Source organism: Rhinoraja longicauda, chromosome 24 (assembly GCF_053455715.1).
Source record: "Rhinoraja longicauda isolate Sanriku21f chromosome 24, sRhiLon1.1, whole genome shotgun sequence".
Lineage (NCBI taxonomy): Eukaryota > Metazoa > Chordata > Chondrichthyes > Rajiformes > Arhynchobatidae > Rhinoraja > Rhinoraja longicauda.
Genome location: NC_135976.1, coordinates 2,836,234 through 2,859,056, shown reverse-complemented (window position 1 = coordinate 2,859,056; position 22,823 = coordinate 2,836,234). Strand labels below are relative to the sequence as shown.

General features: G+C 46.8%; 1 protein-coding gene across 1 annotated transcript; it reads right to left on the bottom strand.

Moving 5' to 3' along the window:
• Positions 1 to 947: 947 nt before the first annotated feature.
• On the bottom strand, positions 948 to 21,663 carry LOC144605377 (synaptophysin-like protein 2). The gene is made up of 6 exons (XM_078420532.1): positions 21,539 to 21,663; positions 21,374 to 21,445; positions 15,535 to 15,653; positions 7,978 to 8,179; positions 4,106 to 4,297; positions 948 to 2,231 (listed from the first exon to the last, which is right to left on the bottom strand). Exons 1-6 carry the CDS (start codon positions 21,569 to 21,571, stop codon positions 2,106 to 2,108), a joined length of 744 nt encoding a protein of 247 aa, XP_078276658.1. The 5' UTR covers positions 21,572 to 21,663; the 3' UTR covers positions 948 to 2,105.
• Positions 21,664 to 22,823: the final 1,160 nt, after the last annotated feature.

The window sequence follows — 22,823 nt, the reverse complement described above, 5'->3', positions numbered from 1 at the left end:
CCCAGTACAGAAGTTCCCAATAGCTATAGCCTCTTCAGTTCCAGCACACGGTGTCAAACCTACCGGGATTAATCTGCTAAAACTGCAGAGCAATGGAAGTGGGAGATGCACACAAGCAACTGTTGGTACAGTCATCATGAACTTGGCAGGCTTGAGATTGTACAAATGTCCTCCTTTTGCCCTCCTTCCACACAAGAACAGAAGCACACCAGGAGCCCCAATACTTAGGTTTTATTTCAATTACAAAATTTCAACCACATTGGAAAGGTCACATTTTCCTCGAACCTTATTCGTTTAGTGATGGGACAGGAAGCTGCATGCACATGACATCAGTGGGAATATGACAAGGCACTAACATTAGTTGCAAAAGGGTGTGCCCCTCCTCACATGGATTAGTTTCCAAAATCTCAGAATGTTTTGTAAACCATGTCCTTTTGTAGAACAGTTACTAACAGATCACAACATCAGCATTGCAGTGAATACAGAAGCAAGAACCCAAATAACACGTGTGAACAGCACGCCAAGCCTTCATGAGCACACTTCCTTCAGCTTAACCCCTATCCCCCTCACACACCAGATCCCCTTTTGCTGATTCTCCTCAGCTCACTCCCAATGGATTTATTCACAAATTTGTGTCAGATATTCCCAAGCCCACAAGCAACTATTAGTATCCAGTAATAGTTATCCCAGCACAGACTTGTATTCTTTGAGATATTAAAAGTTATCCACTGGTTTATGAATCATAGAAAACAATTAGAAACGATTAGCAGAAGTACTGCTGGAAGGAAGGAAGATAGGACCAAATGTGAGATGTCACCATCTTTCAGCCAATGCTTTCCCCAGTTGCCTCCCACATTCACCCTCAGCTCTTATTCTATTGTAATGACCATCATGGTTTCAATCAATTCTTGATATTGATACATAAAAATAAATGGTGACTACAGGGGGATAAAAAAAACTTTAATACAGACCAATCATATCAAGAACAACTCAAAAGAGATGAGTGGATAAAACAGAAACCGTTGTTTAAGAATCTGCAACTTTATCTGGGAAGTATTGGGATTGGTCTCAGTCTTGACATGATATGATGCAGGTTTTAAGTGATCAGCAAGGCTCAACAGCTCCAACAAAGCCCACAGATAATAAATAACATTAAAAGCTCTGCTGTCAACATGCACCCACTTACTGCTAAACTCAAAAACTTCCAAAGAACTTCTTTGCATTGAGAAATGGACAGAATTTTATATATGTTAGAACATCATTGATGTATTCAAGAGAGAGTTGGATATAGCTCTTAGGGCTAACGGAATCATGGGAAATGGGTACTGATTTTGGATGATCAGCCATGATCATATTGAATGGCAGCGCTGGCTCGAAGGGCCGAATGGCCTACTCCTGCACCTATTTGCTATGTTTCTATCAGCAGTGCATTAGGATGCCAACTCCGTATAAACCAGAACTGTGTGAAGGGAGCAAAGTTAGAAAGAGTCTCAAAGGGAAATAGCTCAAGCATGACTATAATTTGTGCTGCTGAGCCATTTCACTCACATTTAGTAAGTCTGGATGACATTGTTCTTAAAAAAAGATGGCCTGAGGAGGAGAGGTGAAGGCTGTGTGCATTGGCAGTTTGTAATTTTTTTAAGTGAACCAACCATGAACTGGCCAACAAGCTGTTAAGCCCCAAGACCTTGAGCATGTCCCAAAACTTTCTTATAAATTAACATTGAAACACGTCTCCATTTTAGCATGAGTTAAAGCACAGCATGTAGAACTACTAAATGAAAACCACAAGCCAAGTTATTTGGCACCATACGAACATAAATGAGTGTACTCTATACGCAAGCGATCAGGAGAAGTGAAGAGATGGTTCAGAGTTCAAGGATTTGTTTTTAGTTAAGGGGAAGGGAAGAGAAAGGGTTGTGGTACAAAATAGGATAGTCATGGCTAAAAGTGATGCCCTACTGGCCCACTTCATGCTCTAATAGTCATTTGTCCCCAAATGGGTTTGGTGATTGAAAGGTTTGTGCGTTGCCTGAAACTAAGCCAATAATTTGCACAAGATGTTTCTTGGGAGGCAAAGTTAGGGTTGGAAGGGCAAGATTAGATCAGTATTGCACTTTGTGGTCTTGCTCAGCTTCACCCTGTGGCTGTACTGGCTTGTGCCATGATGTTTCCTTGTACGTGAACCAGCTGTTACCAGACCATAAAATGAAGTTCATGAAGCCAAATATCTGTGGAGAGAGAAAGAGATAACATTTAATTTGCAAAAACGTGGATCTTTGCAATCTAAAGTTTTAATTAACACCTTAAACCCTCTTACAATCCCTTAGGTGGTCATGTTTGCAAGTTTTAACATTTTGGTTCATTTAAATAAAATTAAATTTGTTTGCTGTCTAGATTCACACCATTGCACTATAACCACTTAAGCAACAATCTAAAATGTGTGCCACAAATAATCAGCCCCACCACCCAACCCCTTTCTGGGGAGAGGGTCACAAAATGTTGGTGTAACTCAGCGGGTCAGGCAGCATCTTGGAGAGAAGGAATGGGTGACGTTTCGGGTTGAAACCTTTCTTTAGTTTTTTCTTCTTGAGTTTAGTTCTCCTTCTGCAGTTTTTTTCCCTACACCCCTTTTTAGGGAGAGCGGTCCTTGGAAGCCTCCATTTTGTTTAACAGAGATGTGAAGCACTATCAGGAATGTGTAGCAGAGGCGAGAGATTGTTTACCACGATTGCCCATTTCAGACTCCAGGTCAAAATGTTGCTTCTAATTTAGAGGTCATAATAATTGATGCAATCCCTCTGCCTCTTTAGGGAGAAAGGTAATGTAGGAAAATGCTGCCAAATGTGGCTCAATGGAAAGCACTCGTGTTTGAAAGGAGATATGGGTTCAAATCCCATTTATGCCAATGTAATATTGAATGATCACTGCGGTAACAGTAATATCACCAAGTAGCTGAAATATTAACCTGCCCTCTTTGTAGACATCAGGAGCAAAAGGCAACAAGGAATTGGCAAATAGCTGCTGCATTGATTTTGTGGTATCTTATCAAGAACAATTAGACTGCAAGGCAGCTGCAACTCAAGAAATTCACTGGATGTAAAGCATTGTTGGGATTCTGCGAAGTAGTAAAAGGCAATATATATACATAGATATTATCTACACACAAACTGTATCCTCCCTAGTTTAGTTTATTGCCACATGTACCGAGGTACAGTGAAAAGCTTTTGTTGCATGCTATCCAGTCAGCGGAAAAACAAACATGATTACAATCGAGCCATTTGCAGTGTATAGGTACATAAGGGAATAACGTTTAGTGCAAGGCAAAGCCAGCAGTCTGACAGATCGAGGGTCACCAATGAGGTTGGTAGTAGTTCAGCACTGCTCTCTGTTTGTGGTAGGATATTTTTGCCTGATAACAGCTGGGAAGAAACTGTCCGAATCTGGAGGTGTGCGTTTTCACACTTCTCTACCTTTTGCCTGATGGGAGAGGGAAGAAGAGGGAGTGGCCAGAGTGCGACTCGTCCTTGATTATGCTGCTGACCTTGCCGAGGCAGCGCGAGGTATAAATGTAATCAATTGAAGGGAGGTTGGTTTGTGTGATGTTCTGGGCTGTGTCCACAATTCGCTGCAATTTCTTGCAGTTTATGATGGAACTGTTCCCAAACCAAGCTGTGATGCATCCTGATAAAAGGCTTTCTATGATGCATCCGTAGAGGTTGGTGACAGTTGTAGGGGACATGCCAAACTTCCTAAGCCTTCCAAGGAAGTACAGGCATCGGTGTGCCTTCTTGGTTGTTGTTTCAATATGGGTGGTCCAGGAGAGGTTGTTGGTGAAGATACACACAAAATGCTATAGTAACTCAGCGGGACAGGCAGCATCTCTGGAGAGAAGGAATGGGTGACATTTTGGGTCGAGACCCTTCTTCCTTCTCTCCAGAGATACTGCCTGTCCCGCTGAGTTACTCCAGCATTTTGTGTCTACTTTCGATTTAAACCAGCGTCTGCAGTTCTTTCCGACACTAGAAGTTGTTGGTGATATTAGCTCCGAGCAGGACCACAGCTCAAACTATCATAGCACTATCTGGGCAGAGACTGCACTTACCACAGATGCATTCAGGCGACCCATAGGGGGCAGAGCACCAGGAGTGCAGATGACATCTTGCTTCTGGCAGGTCGCTACACTGCTGATGACAGCAGAGGGATTTGTAGCATGCTTCACATCAGTCAGACCTTGTGCCCAGGCAGAGGACGAGACCAGCCACAAGAATGCAAAGAAAGCAGTCACAACAAAATCCTGCAAGATACAGATCCTTAATCAACTTCCAGAACAGTAGCAGTCTATTAATCCGCAACTTCACATGTACTAATTAATTAAACACAAGTACTAATCCAGTTTCCCTTCCACCGGGATCATACCTTAAATTGAACCCAATTCACATTTTGTTCAAGTGTCATAATCAGGTCATTCTCAGGAGTATGTCAATGTTATCACCGTGATGGTCTTGAGACCAAATTGAGTTTAAGCAACAACCAGAATGAATTAAACGTGAAACAAGAGATCAGGAAATAGTTAAGGGCCTGTCACACTTTTGCGATTTTTTAGGCGACTGTCATAGTCGTAGCAGGAAGGATATTCTTGCTATTGAGGGCGTGCAGCATAGATTTACTAGGTTAATTCCCAGAATGGCGGGACTGTCATATGTTGAAAGACTGGAGCGACTAGGCTTGCATACACTGGAATTTAGAAGGATGAGAGGGGATCTTATTGAAACGTATAAGATTATTAAGGGGTTGGAAACGTTAGAGGCAGGAAACATGTTCCCAATGTTGGGGGAGTCCAGAACAAGGGGCCACAGTTTAAGAATAAGGGGTAGACCATTTAGAACTGAGATGAGGAAAAACTTTTTCAGTCAGAGAGTTGTGAATCTGTGGAATTCTCTGCCTCAGAAGGCAGTGGAGGCCAATTCTCTGAATGCATTCAAGAGAGAGCTGGCTAGAGCTCTTAAGGATAGCGGAGTCAGGGGGTATGGGGAGAAGGCAGGAACGGGGTACTGATTGAGAATGATCAGCCATGATCACATTGAATGGCGGCGCTGGCTCGAAGGGCCGAATGGCCTCCTCCTGCACCTATTGTCTATTGTCTAGGTCGCCGAAAAACCAGCGACTGGACCATGACAATGTCTACGACAAGTTACAACAACCTACCATCTAGTCGATGTCAAGCTACGGCAAGCTACTGACAACCGGCAACCCAATCATCGCGACTTAGGACGTTCACCTACGACCGCACCTACGACAACTGAAGTCAACCTACGTCACCTGGCGACAACCTACGTCACCTGGCGACAACCTACGTCACCTGGTGACAACCTACGTCACCTGGCGACAACCTACGACAGCACCTACGTCAGGAGACATCAAGCTACGCTCATTGGCGTCAAAGCCACTGTCGCCAAAATTTTTTCAACATTCTGAAAATCCAGTGGCGACCAGAAAGACTCTTTGGAGACTACTCATGACCATATAGGCGACACACCGGCGACAGCCTAGTCGCCTGTAGTCGCCTAAAAAAATTGCCTGTGGGAGAGGCCCTTTACTCTTTTCCAGTCTGACGAAGGATCTCAACTCAGAAATGTCACCCATTCCTTCTCTCCAGAGATGCTGCCTGTCCCGCTGGGTTACTCCTGCATTTTGTCTATCTTTTCATAATGCTGGGTAATGGACCTTATTCCAAGCTTAGATTTACTTCAGCACAATCTTGCCAATTCTAAATGAGTTAATTTCTTGTGTCTCCTTTTAACGTCTAACCAGTCACCACCACCACACATTGTTCTTGACACAATCTTTGTTGTCTTTTACATTGGGTCAGCTACCCAAATGCTGGAGCTAAATAGGAGGTTAGAGGCTGGTTCAACATCAACTCCTTGAAACCAAGAAACATAGAAAATAGGTGCAGGAGTAGGCCATTCAGCCCTTCGAGCTAGCACCACCATTCAAAATGATCATCCAAAATCAGTACCCCATTCTTGCCTTCTCTCCATATCCCTGGATTCCATTAGCCCCAAGAGCTAAATCTAACTCACTCTTGAAAACATCTCGTGAATTGGCCTCCACTGCCATCTGTGGTAGAGAATTCCACAGATTCACAACTCTCTGGGTGAATTTAATGTAAATTATTTGAAATCTATATATTAAACTCTCGTTTGTTTGTTTGTTCCTGAACTACAGCCAAAACGGTGCATGATAGCGCAACAATTTTAGGCCCACCTTACTTACCATCGTCCCTTTGGTGCTAATGGAAGACGTTTCATTGAAATCGGTGTTATATTTTCAAAGTTATTCACATTTTAAAGTTTAAATCTCCAAGCGAGGGAGGGGGGAGGGAGGGAGGGGAGGGAGGGGGAGGGAGGGAGGGGAGGGGGGGAGGGAGGATAAGGGGGGTTGAGGGGGTTAGAGTTTGGGGGGAGGGGATGCGGTGGGGGGAGAGGAGAGGGTGCTGCACCAATGCAGGAGAGGTTGGGCCCACTTGGTCTAGTCTTATTTAACATTTAAATGTAAAATCTCACCAATTAATATATCCTGCATTTCCCCATTCTTCCATCACAATGAATTTTAATGTTTCTTACACTAAACTTCGCCCACCCTTTACCTAATGATCAACAAACCCCAAATTCCATTTAACAGTCTGCTGATCACGGAGTCATCTGCAAATTAGTGGGGGGGGGGGGGATAGTCACCAAAGATAATAGAGCAGAGCAAGATAGACCTCTCGACCCTAAAAACTGTAGTATGTCATGGCACCATTTTAGTAGGCAGAAACTTGCAGAAACATTTTAAAAGAAAAATAACAAAAATCTGTGAATTGATAGATGAGATATATTCTGCATTTTAATGGTATCATCACACATACTGTTCCCCCAAAGCACTGATTACACTACGAGAGGCATAGTGAACGGCGGGTTTTGCCTACTAAAATGGCGGACGTTACGCTCCCTTGCGTACTACACTTCAGTATAGGCAATTTCGACGGAGTGGTTCATCTTGCTCCTCTAGTATCTTTTATAGTCACAGAGCACAAACTATGCAAGGCCACGAAACCCAGCTCATTCAAGGCAAGTAGGAAGGATTGTGTTATGTCCAAGTATAAACCGTCAATCTGGCAACCACTCTCATCGTCTATATCTCTCCTTTCCCTTATCCCTAACCAGTCTGAAGAAGGGTCTCGACCCAAAATATCACCCATTCCTTCTCTCCAGAGATGCTGCCTGAGTCACTCCAGCTTTTTGTGTCTATCTTCGGTTTAAACCAGTACCTGCACTTCCTTCCTACACTCTCCTGGGTTAACAATGTAAATGAAATGGTAGAGGAAGGGGTGAATTTAACACAAATCAGCAAGAACAGGAGAAGCTAGGGAGATTTCCATCTATTTTGCAAAGCAAAGCCAGATAACAAGGATGACGTGATTGATTTTTGTTTCCATGGCCCTCAATAGTGGAATCAAGGCTCCAGAGATGACATTTCAATCCTGTTGTGATAAATGGGGATATAATACTGGTTGGCAATACCCTCAAATTGAGGATTTCAACTGTACTTTTCAAAAGCAACATTGTTCCACAAAATCCCAACAGGACAGATATAAAACAGGTAAGAAGGAACCGAAGATAGACACAAAAAGCTGGAGTAACTCAGCGGCTCAGACAGCATCTCTGGAGGAAAGGAGTAGGTGACGTTTTGGGTCGAGACCCTTCAGACAGTCTGAAATTTAGCTGTTAGTTCTAGGATTTTTGAAACCGTCATAGTTATTTGGTCCTTGCACAAAGGAGGCAGTAGCTTAAAGCTGCTTCGAACAAGTGGCGATTAATTCCACGTCAATTAATACCTTATTGAAGAACTGCATGTTTGAAAGTTGCTCGGGTTCCAAAGGATGCTTGTGGACTTACTGCAGGAATGGCAACATTAAATTTTGGTACTTACAGTGAGTGGCAGATACTTGTGCTGCTGGTAGAAGGTCTGGTATCCCACATACAGCAACAGAGCAGCCATGCTGTAGAGGAATGTAAACACTCCAACCGCAACAAAAAATTCAGAAGATGCGGAGAAGTCTCCATTCAGGTACAGGGTATCATAGACAGTCACATTATTGCAGGTGAAAGCTCGGAAAGAAACTTTGTTTAACCTGTGACACAAGACAAGCAGTTAGTAAAACTAACAGATTAATTTCAGAAGGGAGGCTACTTAAGAAAATATTTGTTTTACTTAGAAGTCAAAAGATGGCCGAATACAGCAAGACTCCGATAATCCGGTATCTAATGTTCAGGAATCTCAGTGGTTCAACCTGGCTCACTCACTGGCAGGGAAAAAAACTGCAGATGCTGGTTTAAATCGAAGGTAGACACAAAATTTTGGAGTAACTCAGCGGGTCAGCCAGCATCTCTGGAGAGAAGGAATGGGTGATGTTTCGGGTCGAGACCTTTCTTCAGACTTGTTAGGGATAAGGGAAACGAGAGATATAGACGACGTAGAGAGAAAAAGGACAATGAATGAAAGATATGCAACAAAGGAACGATGATAAAGGAAACAGGCCATTGTTAGCTTTTATTGGCTGAGAACGAGCAACGAGTGCAACTTGGGTGGGGGGGGGGATAGAGAGAGAAGGAATGCCGATGCTACCTGAAGTGAGAGAAATCAATATATCATTCCACTAGGCTGCAAGCTGCCCAAGCGAAATATGAGATGCTGTTCCTCCAATTTTCGTTTAGCCTCACTCCGACAATGGAGGAGACCTAGGACAGAAAGGTCTATGTGGGAATGGGAAGGAGAATTAAAGTGTTTAGAATCCAGGAGATTAGGTACAAACCTCCCAACATTTGATTTTACAAATTCATAATTTTGATGTCGAAAATTCAGAATTTTACATCAAAATTCATAATATGGCACGTGATGCAACTTTTCAGCAAAAAAAGTATGCGCGCCAAATGTATACACGTGCTACATTCACGTGTGAAAAACCACTATTATGTCCGACAGTCTTTAGTTCTAGGATTATATGTACAATGTCAGGCCTATCATGAGTATATTCTGCTATTTATAGAAAGGTTATTGAACAGAGATACTTTTTGCAACACAAAGAAAACATAGTTTTGTTTAGTTTTTTCTATTTTGCGGTTTCCTTACACATCCCAATTCTCTTGGTATTGAATAAAAGAACAATGGTCATAAAATGTATAAGTTATGAAGAAAGAGTTGATAAATGTCACTCGACTAAGCATACGGAAGTACTTGTTGATATAAATTCGCACAATAATTGATAATCATATATCATATATATACAGCGCGGAAACAGGCCTTTTCGGCCCACCAAGTCCGCGCCGCCCAGCGATCCCCGCACATTAACACTATCCTACACCCACTAGGGACAATTTTTTTAACATTTACCCAGTCAATTAACCTACATATCTGTACGTCTTTGGAGTGTGGGAGGAAACCGAAGATCTCGGAGAAAACCCACGCAGGTCACGGGGAGAACGTACAAACTCCTTACAGTGCAGCACCCGTAGTCAGGATCGAACCTGAGTCTCCGGCGCTGCATTCGCTGTAAAGCAGCAACTCTACCGCTGCGCTACCGTGCAAAAAGGTAGCCCAAAAAGGTGGTAATTGGCTTTTCTGCTGTGTTTTATACTTTAACCCCGGCTTAATTCATTAACATAGTTATATAATTTTGCAATTACATTTAATATTTACTCATTACAGTTCCACCACTGATTTTCTGGCACTCTTGGTTCCAGAGCTTTGCTGGTTTATCCAGCAGGCCAAGGAAGTCAGCTATGGGGATAGATGTGCTGGCTCCAGCTGGGCTGGAGTTCCAGAGCTCCGGCTGCAGGTTGCAAATTCAACCCACTGATCGGCCATGGAAGTCCCGAAGAGGTTGAGATTGGCTGCCTTGCCCAGCCTAGATATCACATTTTCGGGGAGATTTCCAGGGCGCGGGGGGATTTTCCGCGGAACCCCTAGCGACCTCTGGCGGCCAAATTGCAATTACCGACTGTTTTGCGGAAAAATGTGAGGTGAAATCGGAATGGCGGAAATTAAACAAGAAAGCGGAAACTTTCCGCCAAATTCGGAAGGGTTGCAGGTTGGCTCGGGCGGACTGAGCGAAGGTTTTCAGCGAAACGATCGCCCAGTCTACGTTTGGTCTCACTGATGTATAAGAGTCCACATCTTGAACAACGGAAACAGTAGATGAGGTTGGAGGAGCAAGTGAACCTCTGCCTAACCTAAAAAGACTGTCAGGATCCCTGGACAGAGTCGAGGGAGGAGGTATAGCGACAGGTGTTGCATCTTCTGCGGTTGCTGGGAAAGGTACCTGGGGTGAGGGTGGTTTGGATGGGAAGGGATGAGTTAACCAGGGAGTTGCGGAGGGAACGGTCTTTGCGGAAGGCGGAAAGGGGTGGAGATGGGAAAATGTGACTCGTGGTGGGATCCCGTTGGAGGTGGCGAAAAATTTGGAGGATTATGTGTTGTATGCGACGGCTGATGAGGTGGAAGGTGAGGACTAGGGGAACTCTGTCTCTGTTATGACTAGGGGGAGGGGGAGCAAGGGCGGAGCTGTGGGGTATCGAGGAGACACGAGTGAGGGTTTCATCTATGATGGGAGAGGGGAACCCCCTTTCCCTACAGAATGAGGATATCTCGGATGTCCTGGTATGGAGCACCTCATCTTGGGCGCAGATGCGGCATAGACGGAGGAATTGGGAGTAGGGAGTAGAGTCTTTGCAGATAGCAGGGTGGGAAGAAGTGTAGTCGAGATAGTTGTGGGAGTCAGTGGGTTTGTCATAGACGTCAGTCAATGGTCTATTTCCTGTGATGGAGACGGTGAGATCAAGACAGGGGAGGGAGATGTCGGGGATGGTCCAAGTAAATTTGAGTGCAGGATGAAAATTGGTGGTGAAGTTGATGAAGTCCATGAGTTCTGCATGGGTGCAGGAGGTAGCACCGATGCAGTCATCAATATAACAGAGATAGGGCCAGTGTACGCCTGGAACAGGGGTTGTTCAACGTACCCTACAAAGAGGCAGGCATAGCTGGTGCCCATGCGAGTGCCCATAGCTACGCCTTGGACTTGGAGGAAGTGGGAGGAGTCAAAGGAGAAGTTGTTGAGGGCGAGGACCAGCTCCGTTAGGTGGAGGAGAGTGTTAGTAGACGGAAATGGGCTAGTTCTGCAGTCGAGGAAGAAACGGAGGGCTGTAAGGCCTTCCTGGTGGGGAATGGAGGTGTAGAGTGACTGAACGTCCACAGTCAAGATGAGGGAGTGGGGGCTCGGAAAGCAGAAGTCATTGAAGAGACGAAGGGGATGCGAGGTATCTTGGACATAGGTCGGGAGAGATTGAACATGGGGGGATAGGATGGAGTGGATGTACCTGGAAATCATTTCAGTGGGACAGGAGCAGGCAGAAACAATGGGTCTGCCAGGGCAGTTGTGTTTATGGATTTTGGGGAGAAGGTAAAACCAGGCTGTGCGGGGCTGAGGAACAATAAGGTTGGAGGCTGTGGAAGGCAGACAGCCAGAAGTGATGAAATCAGTAATGGTGTGCGAGATTAAGGCCTGGTGCCCATCTGTAGGATCATGGTCCAAGGATAAGTAGGAGGAGGTGTCTGAGAGTTGTCGCCTGGCCTCAGCCCGGTCGAGGTCAGCTCCCCAGACTACCGCGGCACCTCCCTTGTCGGCGGGTTTGATGATAATGTCGGGGTTGCTGCAGAGTGAGCGGAGGGCTGTACGTTCAGAGGGGGTGAGGTTGGAGTCGGTAAGGGGAAGGGAAAGGCTGGGATGCTTGATGTCACGGCGGCAGTTAGAAATAAAGAGGCCCAGAGAGAGTAGAAGGCCGTTCTGGGGAGTCCAAGAGGAGGGGGACCAGTGGAGACGGAGAAGGGGTCATCACTGGGTGGTGAGGACTCCTTCCCATAGAGAAAGGCTCGGAGGCGACGGAAGAAAAGCTCTACGTCGTGGTGGACCCGGAACCCATTGAGGTGGGGGCAGAGGGGAACGAAGATGAGGCCTCTGCTGAGGACAGACTGTTCCGTATCATGAAGGGGGAGGTCAGGGGGGTAGGGGGGGGGGGGGGTGGTGGGTGTTCAGAGAGGAGGGGTGAGGACTATTGTATGGGTGGGGAGTGGTCAGGGTAACCTGGTTAAAAGGGGAGGCGGGGAAGGGGAAGACCCATCATTACTGAGATTCACTGGAGGAGGGGGGGAGCATTAGGACCCAGCAGAGCCAGACCCTGTGGTGTGGGAGTCTGCATTGTGGAGGTTGTGGGCCCAGTGCTGAGCCTGGGACTCTGGTAATGTGGAGGCTGTGGGCCCGGTGCTGAGCCTGGGACTCTGGTAATGTGGAGGCTGTGGGCCCGGTGCTGAGCCTGGGACTCAGGTAATGTGGAGGCTGTGGGCCCGGTGCTGAGCCTGGGACTCAGGTAATGTGGAGGCTGTGGGCCCGGTGCTGAGCCTGGGACTCAGGTAATGTGGAGGCTGTGGGCCCGGTGCTGAGCCTGGGACTCAGGTAATGTGGAGGCTGTGGGCCCGGTGCTGAGCCTGGGACTCTGGTAATGTGGAGGCTGTGGGCCCGGTGCTGAGCCTGGGACTCAGGTAATGTGGAGGCTGTGGGCCCGGTGCTGAGCCTGGGACTCAGGTAATGTGGAGGCTGTGGGCCCGGTGCTGAGCCTGGGACTCAGGTAATGTGGAGGCTGTGGGCCCGGTGCTGAGCCTGGGACTCAGGTAATGTGGAGGCTGTGGGCCCGGTGCTGAGCCTGGGACTCAGTTTGTGGAGGCTGTGGGCCCGGTGCTGAGCCTGGGACTCAGGTGAGGCGACAGCTCCGGCCCGCTGGTGGGCGGTGGAGAGGCGAGGGTCAGCAGAGTGAAGGCCCGCAGGGGACTGGTACTGATTTAGAGAAGTTTTACTGTAGAAGTTTTGACATTTCCAAAAGTCGCTTGAAGAAAAGTTGTGGGCGACCAAACGTAGACTGACCGTTTCGCTGAACACCTTGACTCAATCCGCTAGAACCAACCTGATTTCCCGGTTGCTAAACACTTTAATTCTCCTTTCATTCCCACACAGACCTTTCTGTCCTTGGTCTCTTCCATTGTCAGAGTGAGGCTAAACGCAAATTGGAGGAACAGCACCTCATATTTTGCTTGGGCAGCTTACAGCCCAGTGGTATGAATATTGATTTCTCTAACTTCAAGTAACCCCGGCATTCCCTCTCTCTCTCTATCCCTCCCCCACCCAAGACGCACTAGCTTCTTGTTTTCACCCAACAAACAATGGCCTGTATCCTTTATCATTACTTTTTTGCTAACCGTTCATTCATTCATTGTTCTTTATCTCTCTACATCATCGTCTATATCTCTCGTTTCCCTTATCCCTAACTAGTCTAATGGGTCTCGACACGAAACGTCACCCATTCCTTCTCTCCAGCTTTTTTTTTGCCTATCATCAGTTTAAACCAGCATTTGCAGTTCCTTCCGACAAAAAAAAGCTAAGGGAGTTGTATAAAGCTGGGATATGAAATTAAACAGAAAGTGCTCAAGCTCCTCACATCAGGCTGCATCTGCATTGGGAGAAAGTGAATTAACACTGAAGAGCAAAAATATGCTGGAACAGCTGGATACAGAATATCACTTCATCTATCATAACAGCATGTTGCAGCCTGACAATGAACTCAACAACTTTAGAAAACCACAAGATACATTGGCTGCAGTGTGTCGCATTTACCAAACGCATTGCAGTTACTCACACGAGATACTCTAGCAATACCTCCTCAACCACCCACTACCTTAAGGACAATGTTAACAGGTGCATGGGAATAGCACCACATGCCATTCCTACTTCAAGTCATACTGGGAAATATATTATCCATACTAGGAAATATATTTCCTAGTATTTTTAGAGATACAGCACGGAAACAGGTCCTTCGGCCCACCAAGTCCGCACCGATCAGTGATCCCTGCAAATTAACACTATACTACACACACTAGGGACAATTTACACTTATACCAAGCCAATTAACCTACAAACCTGTACGTCTTTGGATCATGGGAGGAAACCAAAGATCTCGGAGAAAACCCATCTGGTCACGGGGAGAACGTACAAACTCCGTCTAGACAGCACCCGTAGTCAGGATCGGACCCGGATCTCTGGCACTGCAAATACTCTACCACTGCACCACCTGAATATTGGAATATTGTCTGTCCTTAATTGTTACCAGATCCAAATTCTTGAACTATCCTCTCAGCAGCACTGTAGGATAACCTTCACCTGAAAGACTGCAGTTTCTCAAGGACAGTTTAGGGGTGGGCAAACAAGTGCTAGCCTTGTAACTAACACCCAGATCCTTAAAAAACCCGAAAAACATTGTCTTACAATCTGATGGTAGTCGGATAACTTCCAGGGAAGCCTGCTCCAGGGGGGTAGTCGGAAGTGCTTCCAGGGAAGCCTGCTCCAGGGGGGCAATGGATATGGAGTTCCAGGATTTAGATTCAGCAATGGGGACATCTAACATGATCCTTCAATGAAGCCAACAAACTCATGAATCTGCATGTCTACTTGCTCATCACAACCTTTCAGCCTGACCACTGTGCCAAGCCTAATGCCATGGAATTCCTGCAAGAAAGTTGGTGAAGGATTAAACAAGTTTAAGAAGATTTCTTTCATAAGCAGAGGAGTGTTACAATGGGGAGATGCCTGGAACGTGAGATCATTACAGTTCAGTGTAGTTTATTGTTGCATGCTAACCAGTCAACAGAATGAGGAAAGATTGGAAAGACTGGGCTTGTATTCACTGGAGTTTAGAAGGATGAGAGGGGATCTTATAGAGACGTATAAAATTATAAAAGGACTAGACAAGCTAGATGCAGGAAAAATGTTCCCAATGTTGGGGGAGTCCAGAACCAGGGGACACAGTCTGAATTAAGGGGAGGCTATTTAAAACTGAGGTGAGAAGAGACTTTTTCACCCAGAGAGTTGTGAATTTGTGGAATTCTCTGCCACAGAAGGCAGTGGAGGCCAATTCATTGGATGGATTTAAGAGAGATTTAGATAGAGCTCTAGGGGCTAGTGGAGTCAAGGGATATGGGGAGAAGGCAGGCACGGGTTACTGATTGTAGATGATCAGCCATGATCACAATGAATGGCGGTGCTGGCTCAAAGGGCCAAATGGCCTCCTCCTGCACCTACTTTCTATGTTTCTAAGATTCTATGTTAATACATGATTACAATCAAGCCATTTACAGTGCAGATACATAAGGGAATAACGTTTAGTGCAAGGTAAAGCCAGCAACATCCGATCAAGGATAGTCCCAAGATCACCAAAGAGGTGTACATTACAAATGGAAGCGTGATTTATTGCAGAACTAAGGCAAAGCATACACAAAATGTAAAATGATTTTTCCCGACACGTCTAAGAAAGGCTTGGGCCAGTGTGGGTAGAAGGAGGCACATACACAGCAGATCATATTCCACCAGACAAAAAAAAGCACACCTACCTGAAAGGATAACTGAACTGGATAGAGATGAGCTGTGCCTTGCTGTGCTTACATGTAACAGAAGCCATGCTCTCTTCTGAATAACCGCCACATGTGGCGAACGCAAACACTGCAAAAATCTGCAGAGATAAGTGAAATTAATACATGCAGAACTGAAAATATAAACCCCACAGAAAAAGGCAGTTTGATCCAATGAGCACAAAAGCCTCCCCCTACCTCTCCTCAGTTAGTCAGAGTCACGCAGCAAGGAAACAGGCCCTTCATCCCAACACATTCATGCTGGCCAAGATGCCCCAAGCTCATCCCATATCCCTCTAAACCTTTCCCATGTCTCTCGGAACCTTTCCTACCCATGTTCCTAAACCTTTCCTACCCAAATATCTTAAATGTCATTGTATCTGCCTGATTTATTGATTTCAATTGATTGTACAGAGCAGCATTGTGGCGTAGCAGTAGAGCTACTGCCTTACAGTGCCAGAGACCCAGGTTCGACCCAGGTGCTGTCTGTACGGAGTTTGCACATTCTCCCCGTGACCTGCGTGGATTTTCTCCGAGATCTTTGGATTCCTCCCACACTCCAAAGACGTATAGGTTTGAAGGTTAATTGGCTGGGTATAAATTTGTAAATTTGTCCCTAGTGTGTGTAGGATAGTGCTAGTGTACGGGGATCATTGGATGGTGCAACTCGATGGGCTGAAGGGCCTATTTCCACATTGTATCTCTAAACTTAAACTAAACTACTTTCTCAGGCAGCTCCTTCCATATACCCACCAGCCTGTGTGAAACTATTGCCCCTCAGGTTCCTCTCATCTTAAACCTATGCCCTCTAGTTCGTGATTCCCCTGCCCTTGGAAAAAGATTATGCATTCACCCTATTTATTCATTCCTGATTTTATACACCTCTATATCACCATGCAGCCCCTTGCATTCCAAGGAATAAAGTTTGTCTTCTCAGACCCTCAAATCCTGACAACATCCTTGCAAATCTTCTCTGCATCCTTTCCAGCTCAGTGCCATCTTTCCTCTAACAGGGTGAACAAAATTGAACAAAATACTCTGTATTCTCAACATACTCCAAATGTCGCATCACCAAACTCCTGTGCAACTAATATAATGCTCCGACTTCTACAGTCAGTTTCCCGATTGATGAAGGCCAATGTGACATGGCCTTCACAACACCATCTACCCGTGACCCCACTTTAAGAGAAGTTTGTACTTGTACTCCTAGATTCCTCTGCTCGACAACACCCTTGTTATCATTCTGCTCTGGCTTATTTCCTAAAAGCAATACCTCACAACACCAAATTTAAATTTCACTGCATGTTGTCATCGCACCTCAACCATTGAATCTTTTGTAGTAGTCATGTCTTTAGTTCTGATATTAACCTTGTACATCTTTTCTTGTATCCTTGTCCATGTCTTTATGTCCACTTAATGATACAAATTAAGTTGATCAGCACAGACTCGGTGGGCCGAAGGGCCTGTTTCCGCACTGTATCTCCAAAGTCTAAAGAATACTTCAGGTGTGATGTTGCCAAGGTAAATGCAGGCAGAACAAAGCACAATGCTCTAGTGTAATCCAAACTAAAGATTAAACCTGTGTAAGATTGTGCAACAAAGAACTAAATGCTGGGAAAAAAGCTCAGGTCATCCGACAGCATTTATGGAAAGAGATAGTAGTTTTAGGTTTGCAACCTTCCACCTGAGCTGGTATGTTAACAGCTTTTTTCTATGGTTGCTGCTTGATCTTTTCAATGTTGTTTACTGCTTTTATTTCAGATTTCCGGCAGACACAATTATCTTTTTTGCTTTTCATTTACGCCACTGCAATGGTTATCTAACAAATTGAGAAACAATATAACCTAAACCATTCAAACATCCTTGGTTTCCACAAATGAACAGGACAAGGGACAACTAGTTCTAACCAGATGCAGTGCAGGTTTTGTCATTACAACAATACTCAGTACGTAACACGACTCACCTGCAAAAGGAAGGCTTGTTTTTAAACAATTCAGTATGTTCTCATTCAAAGTGTTTACTGTACACCAGTGGTGTCAGAAGAACTCCAATAAATTAAATATCGAGAGGTGGGTAATGAAGCTATTGGGAGAGATTCATGATGGGGAGAGGTGCTGGTCCCATCAAACCCGTTCAAACACAGTAAAGATACTCACAAAATGCTGGAGTAACTCAATGGGACCGGCAGCATCTCTGGAGAGAAGGAATGGGTGACGTTTCGGGTCGAGACCTTTCGACAGTTTGAAGAAGTTAGAATCTGAAGAAGGGTCTCAACCCGAAACGTCACCCATTCCTTCTCTCCAGAGATGTCGCCTGTCCCGCTGAGTTACTCCAGCTCTACGTTTCAAACTTCGGTTTAAGCCAGCATCTGCAGTTCCATCCTATACAAACACAGTAATGGTTGTTCTGTGCACAGGAGAATTTGGAAATCAAATATCTTGAGTTAGCGTAAACGACTGGCTCTGGAGGGTTAATTGCACACCATTGTGGCAGTGGGGGTGGGGGAGGGAGGAGGAAGTGGGAGCCGGTGGGGGGGGTGGCTGTTTGGGGAACAAAGGGGAGAGGGGGTAGGCGTGGCGGCAGTGGGGAAGAGGGGGGTCATGGGGGGTGGCAGTGAGGGGGAACGGGGGAAACACTGTACAGTGCACTACATTTATATATCTGTTGTACTGCTGCAAGTAAGAATGTTATTGTTCTGTTTGCAGAGTTCTGTGCAGGTGCACGAGGCAGCCCTGATGTAGTCAGCGAAGTAGCAGAGAAATAGTTGGGGGATGGTGCAGGCGTATGTTTGGAACAAGGAATGTTCAACGTAACCGACAAGGCAGGCAGGCAGAGGTGGGGCCCAAGTGAGTGCCTGGCACTGCACCCTGAACTGGAACAAAGTGAGAGGAGTCAAGAGAAGTTGTTGAGGGTGAGGACAAGTTCTCCAACAGACAGTGGAGAGGGTTAATAGAGGAGAGCTGATTGAGTTTGAAGGTATGGGTGACGTTTTGGGTCCAGTGCCAGGCACTTGCATGGGCCCCACCTGTGCCTGCCTGCCTTATCGGTCACGTTGAACATTCCTTGTTCCAAACGTACACCGGCACCATCCCCCACCTATTTCGCTGCTACTTCGCTGACTGCATCAGGGCTGCCTCCTGCACCTGCACAGAACTGAGGAAACAGAACAATAACATTCTTACTTGCAGCAGTACAACAGATATATAAACGTAGTGCACTGTAGTGTTTCCCCCGTTCCCCCCTCACTGTCACCCCCCACTGCCACCGCGCCTACCCCCTTAACAGCCACCACCACCACCCCCCCCCCATGGCCCCCGCAGCCTCCTCTCACCCCCACCTCCCTCCCCCACCCTGCCACAATGGTGTGTGATTAACCCTCCAGAGCCAGTAGTTTACGCTAGCTCAAGATATTTGATTTCCCAATTCTCTTGCGCACAGAACAACCATTACCGTGTTTGAGTAGGATGGAACTGCAGATGCTAGCTTAAACCGAAGATAGACACAAAATGCTGGAGTAACTCAGCACGTCAGGCAGCATCTCTGGAGAGAAGGAATGGGTGACGTTTTGGGTTGAGACCCTTCTTCAGACTCGATTGAAACCAGTATCTGCAGTTCTTTCCTACACTCTTTTATCACTAAAGTCTCTGCACTAAAGTCTCTGCACCAAATTATCCAATTCATTCACCAATATCTGGTGATTCCAACTCAACATTGAGTCTGTTTAGTTTAGAGACGCAGTGTGGAAGCAGCTCCTCCGGCCCACCGAGTCCACACTGGCCAGCGATCACTTGCACACTAGTTGTGTCCTACATACTGTGGTCAATTTATAGCAGCCAATTAACCTACAAACACCTGCACGTGTTTGGAACGTGGGCGGAAGCCCCAAGAAAACCCACGCGGTCACGGGGAGAACGTACAAACTCCGTACAGGCAGCACCCAGAATCACGACCGAACCTGGGTTTCTGGCCCTGTAAGGCAGCAAATCTACCGCTGCACCAATATGCCCCTCTTCTACACACTTTATCCATTAGGTTAGTTTAGAGATACCACACGGAAACAGGCCCTTTGGCCCACCAACTCCACGCTGACCATCGCTCAATAGTTATTTTACTGACTGAAGTATCTCTCTCCCAAGCAAGTGTCAATATCTGTACAGAAGTGTCAAATTTCACACGTCAAACTTTTGACCACAGATTTGCCCGTACCAAACTGCTAAAAAATAAATCATTGAACTCCATAGCTCACTGAAAGTGATTACACAGGTAGAACTGGATGGTAAAAGCAGTGTACAGCATGCCCACCTTCATTGGTCAGGCATTGACTGGAATGTTATGTTGCAGCTGCATAAAATATTGGTTAGGCCACATTTGGAGCACTACATGCAATTCTGGGAGCTTCATAACAGGAAAGGTGCGGAGGCTTTGGACAGTACAGAAGAGGTTCAGCAGAATGCTGTCTGGATTAGAGGACATTAGCTCAAAGGACAGACACAAAAAGCTGGAGTAACTGCGGGTCAGACAGCATCTCTGGAGAAATGGAATAGGTGACGTTTCGGTTCTTCACAGTCTGAAGTGTCTCGACCCCAAACGTCACCTATTCCTTTTCTCCAGAGATGCTGTCTGACCCACTGAGTTACTCCAGCTTTTGGTGCCTATCTTCAGTTTAAACCAGCATCTGCAGTTCCTTCCTCCACATTAGGTCCATGGAGAATGTACAGACTTAGATTGTTTTTACTCCCCCCCCCCCCCCCCCCCCCCCCGATGAAAATGTCAGATACTGGGTGGCATGGTTTTAAGGTGAGGGAAGAAAGTTTTAAAGGAAATGTGCTTGGCAAGTTCCTCACCGTCCCCAATAGAAGGTGCTGGAAGGGGAGGGTGGCATGGGGTGGGGCGTAATGGTAGAAGCAGAGACAACAGTGATAGAGGCATTAATGCAGAAACATAAATATGCCAGAAATGGAGGAATATGGATTATGCAGGCAAATGATATTAGTTGTTTTTGGCATCATGGGCCACAGGACCAATTTCTGTGCTGTTTTGTTCCATGTTCACTCATGACATCGTTCAACTCACCTCTCTGCCTTTACCACCTCTTGGCTAAAGTGTTCCAGAAACTTCTCAATCGGCCATTGCAATTTCCCTTCGCACAAACAGTGCCCGTTGATTTCCGACAAATACACATCTCAATTTTAGAATTGTTGATTGCAAGCAGCCAAGATCATCGCCCCACTCCCATCTCCAGAACCTCCATCGCTCCCTTCCTCAGCTGTGTATTCGTTCTTGCATATCCAATTGAAACAGAGTAGGAATCTCAGCGTTTTAAGACATTCCTTGCAAACCTAATTCTTGGGACAAATCAGCTGAATATCTCCCACAAATATTGGCGACTCAATGCCAAAACTTTATCAACGAAGGGCCAAATGGCCTCCTCCTGCACCTATTTTCCATGTTTCTATCTCCGTTGGCGTTTCCCTGCACTAAAAGACCCAACGCGTATAAATCATTGGTGTTGAACACAATGTTACACTTCACTGCCGAGCTGACACACAAACATTTTGTTTTAAATACCTGCAAAGGAAAAAACACGTGAAGGTCCCTCCTAACAACAACAACAACAACAACAGAGTAGAGGTTTCAAGCCTGAGATTCACACAAATCTGAGCTGATGGTTGAAACCAGCCTTGTTTCAGCCACAAGCGCCTGACACAATGATCACATTATCACAGCCGGCTGCAGTCGGACCAGGAGAAAGAGTTGTGTTGTGAAGCACACTGACTCGCTGCGGGCACGAATGGCGAGAGCGGGGGCCTGTCGTACACACCCATTCCAAGACCTTGATGAACCCGAGCGGCTCCTTCAGCGGACCCAGGTCGAGCCGGAGTTGGGGGAGTTTCTGAAATTACAAAAGAAGTTTTAACTTGGAAAACGCGCGCAGACAAAAGTGAAAACCAGAGGCGTTTAGTCGACTTGCTGAAGCATCTCAGACCTGGACCTGGACCGGGAGCGGGAGCTCTTCCATGGTGCCGCCGCCACCACTCGAGGAGGGAGTGGGTGAGTGAGTGAGTGGGGGAGGGAGTGAGTGAGAGAGAGAGTGAGTGGGTGGGGGAGGGAGTGAGTGAGAGAGAGAGAGGGAGGGAGGGAGTGGGGGAGGGAGTGAGTGAGTGGGTGGGGGAGGGAGTGAGTGAGAGAGAGAGTGAGTGAGTGGGTGGGGGAGGGAGTGAGAGAGAGAGAGAGAGAGTGAGTGGGGGAGGGAGTGAGTGAGGGAGTGGGTGGGGGAGGGAGTGAGTGGGGGAGAGAGAGTGAGTGGGGGAGGGAGTGTGTGGGTGAGTGAGTGAGTGAGGGGGTGGGGGAGTGAGTGAGGGAGTGGGTGAAAGAGGGAGTGGGGGAGGGAGGGAGTGAGTGGGGAGGGAGGGAGTGAGTGAGGGAGTGGGTGGGGGAGGGAGTGAGTGGGGAGAGAGAGAGTGAGTGGGGGAGGGAGTGTGTGGGTGAGTGAGTGAGTGAGGGGGTGGGGGAGTGAGTGAGGGAGTGGGTGAAAGAGGGAGTGGGTGAGCGAGGGAGTGAGTGGGTGAGGGAGGGAGGGAGTGAGGGGGTGAGGGAGTGAGGGGGAGGGAGAAATAGAGTGAGTGAGGGAGAGAGTGAGTGGGGGAGGGAGTGAGTGAGGGAGAGAGTGAGTGGGTGGGGGAGTGAGGGAGTGGGTGAGGGGGGGAGTGAGTGAGTGGGTGAGTGAGTGAGTGAGTGAGTGAGTGAGTGAGTGAGTGAGTGAGTGAGTGAGTGAGTGAGTGAGTGAGTGAGTGAGTGAGTTGTTCAGAGACACATCCAAAGGCGAGTAGTCGCTGCTGGGCCGGAGAGAAGCTCTGTAACTGCGCCAGTCTCACGCCCGAGCAGCATGTGACCCGCGCCTGAAACCCACCCCAGCTGCCGTGTGAAGGTCTCACCAAGTGTTGGAGTAACTCAGCAGGTCAGGCAGCATCTGGGAGAGAGGCACCAGGTGACTGACGTTCGGGGCGGCCTGATCTCCAGCTCGTCATTCAAATCGCAAACGTCAATCCCAACTAATAAACTGGGTCATTAAAACCCCTGTGTGCAGATGCTGGTTTAAACAGAAGGGGATGGACACAAAATGCTGGAGTAACTCAGCGGGACAGGCAGCATCTCTGGAGAGAAAGGCACGGGTGACGTTTCGGGTCCAGACCCTTCATCGGAACCATCACCCATTCCTTCTCTCCAGAGTTGCTGCCTGTCCCGCTGAGTTAGTCCAGCATTGTGTGACT

Bases quoted from the DNA above. Each gene is read 5' to 3' on its own strand.
- LOC144605377 (XM_078420532.1), bottom strand. From the start codon at position 21,571: ATGGAAGAGCTCCCGCTCCCGGTCCAGGTCCAG. The intron at 21,446-21,538 runs GTCTGAGATGCT...TTGTAATTTCAG, and splicing joins CGCTCCCGGTCCAGGTCCAG to AAACTCCCCCAACTCCGGCT. The intron at 15,654-21,373 runs GTGTGTACGACA...TTATCTCTGCAG, and splicing joins TCATCAAGGTCTTGGAATGG to ATTTTTGCAGTGTTTGCGTT.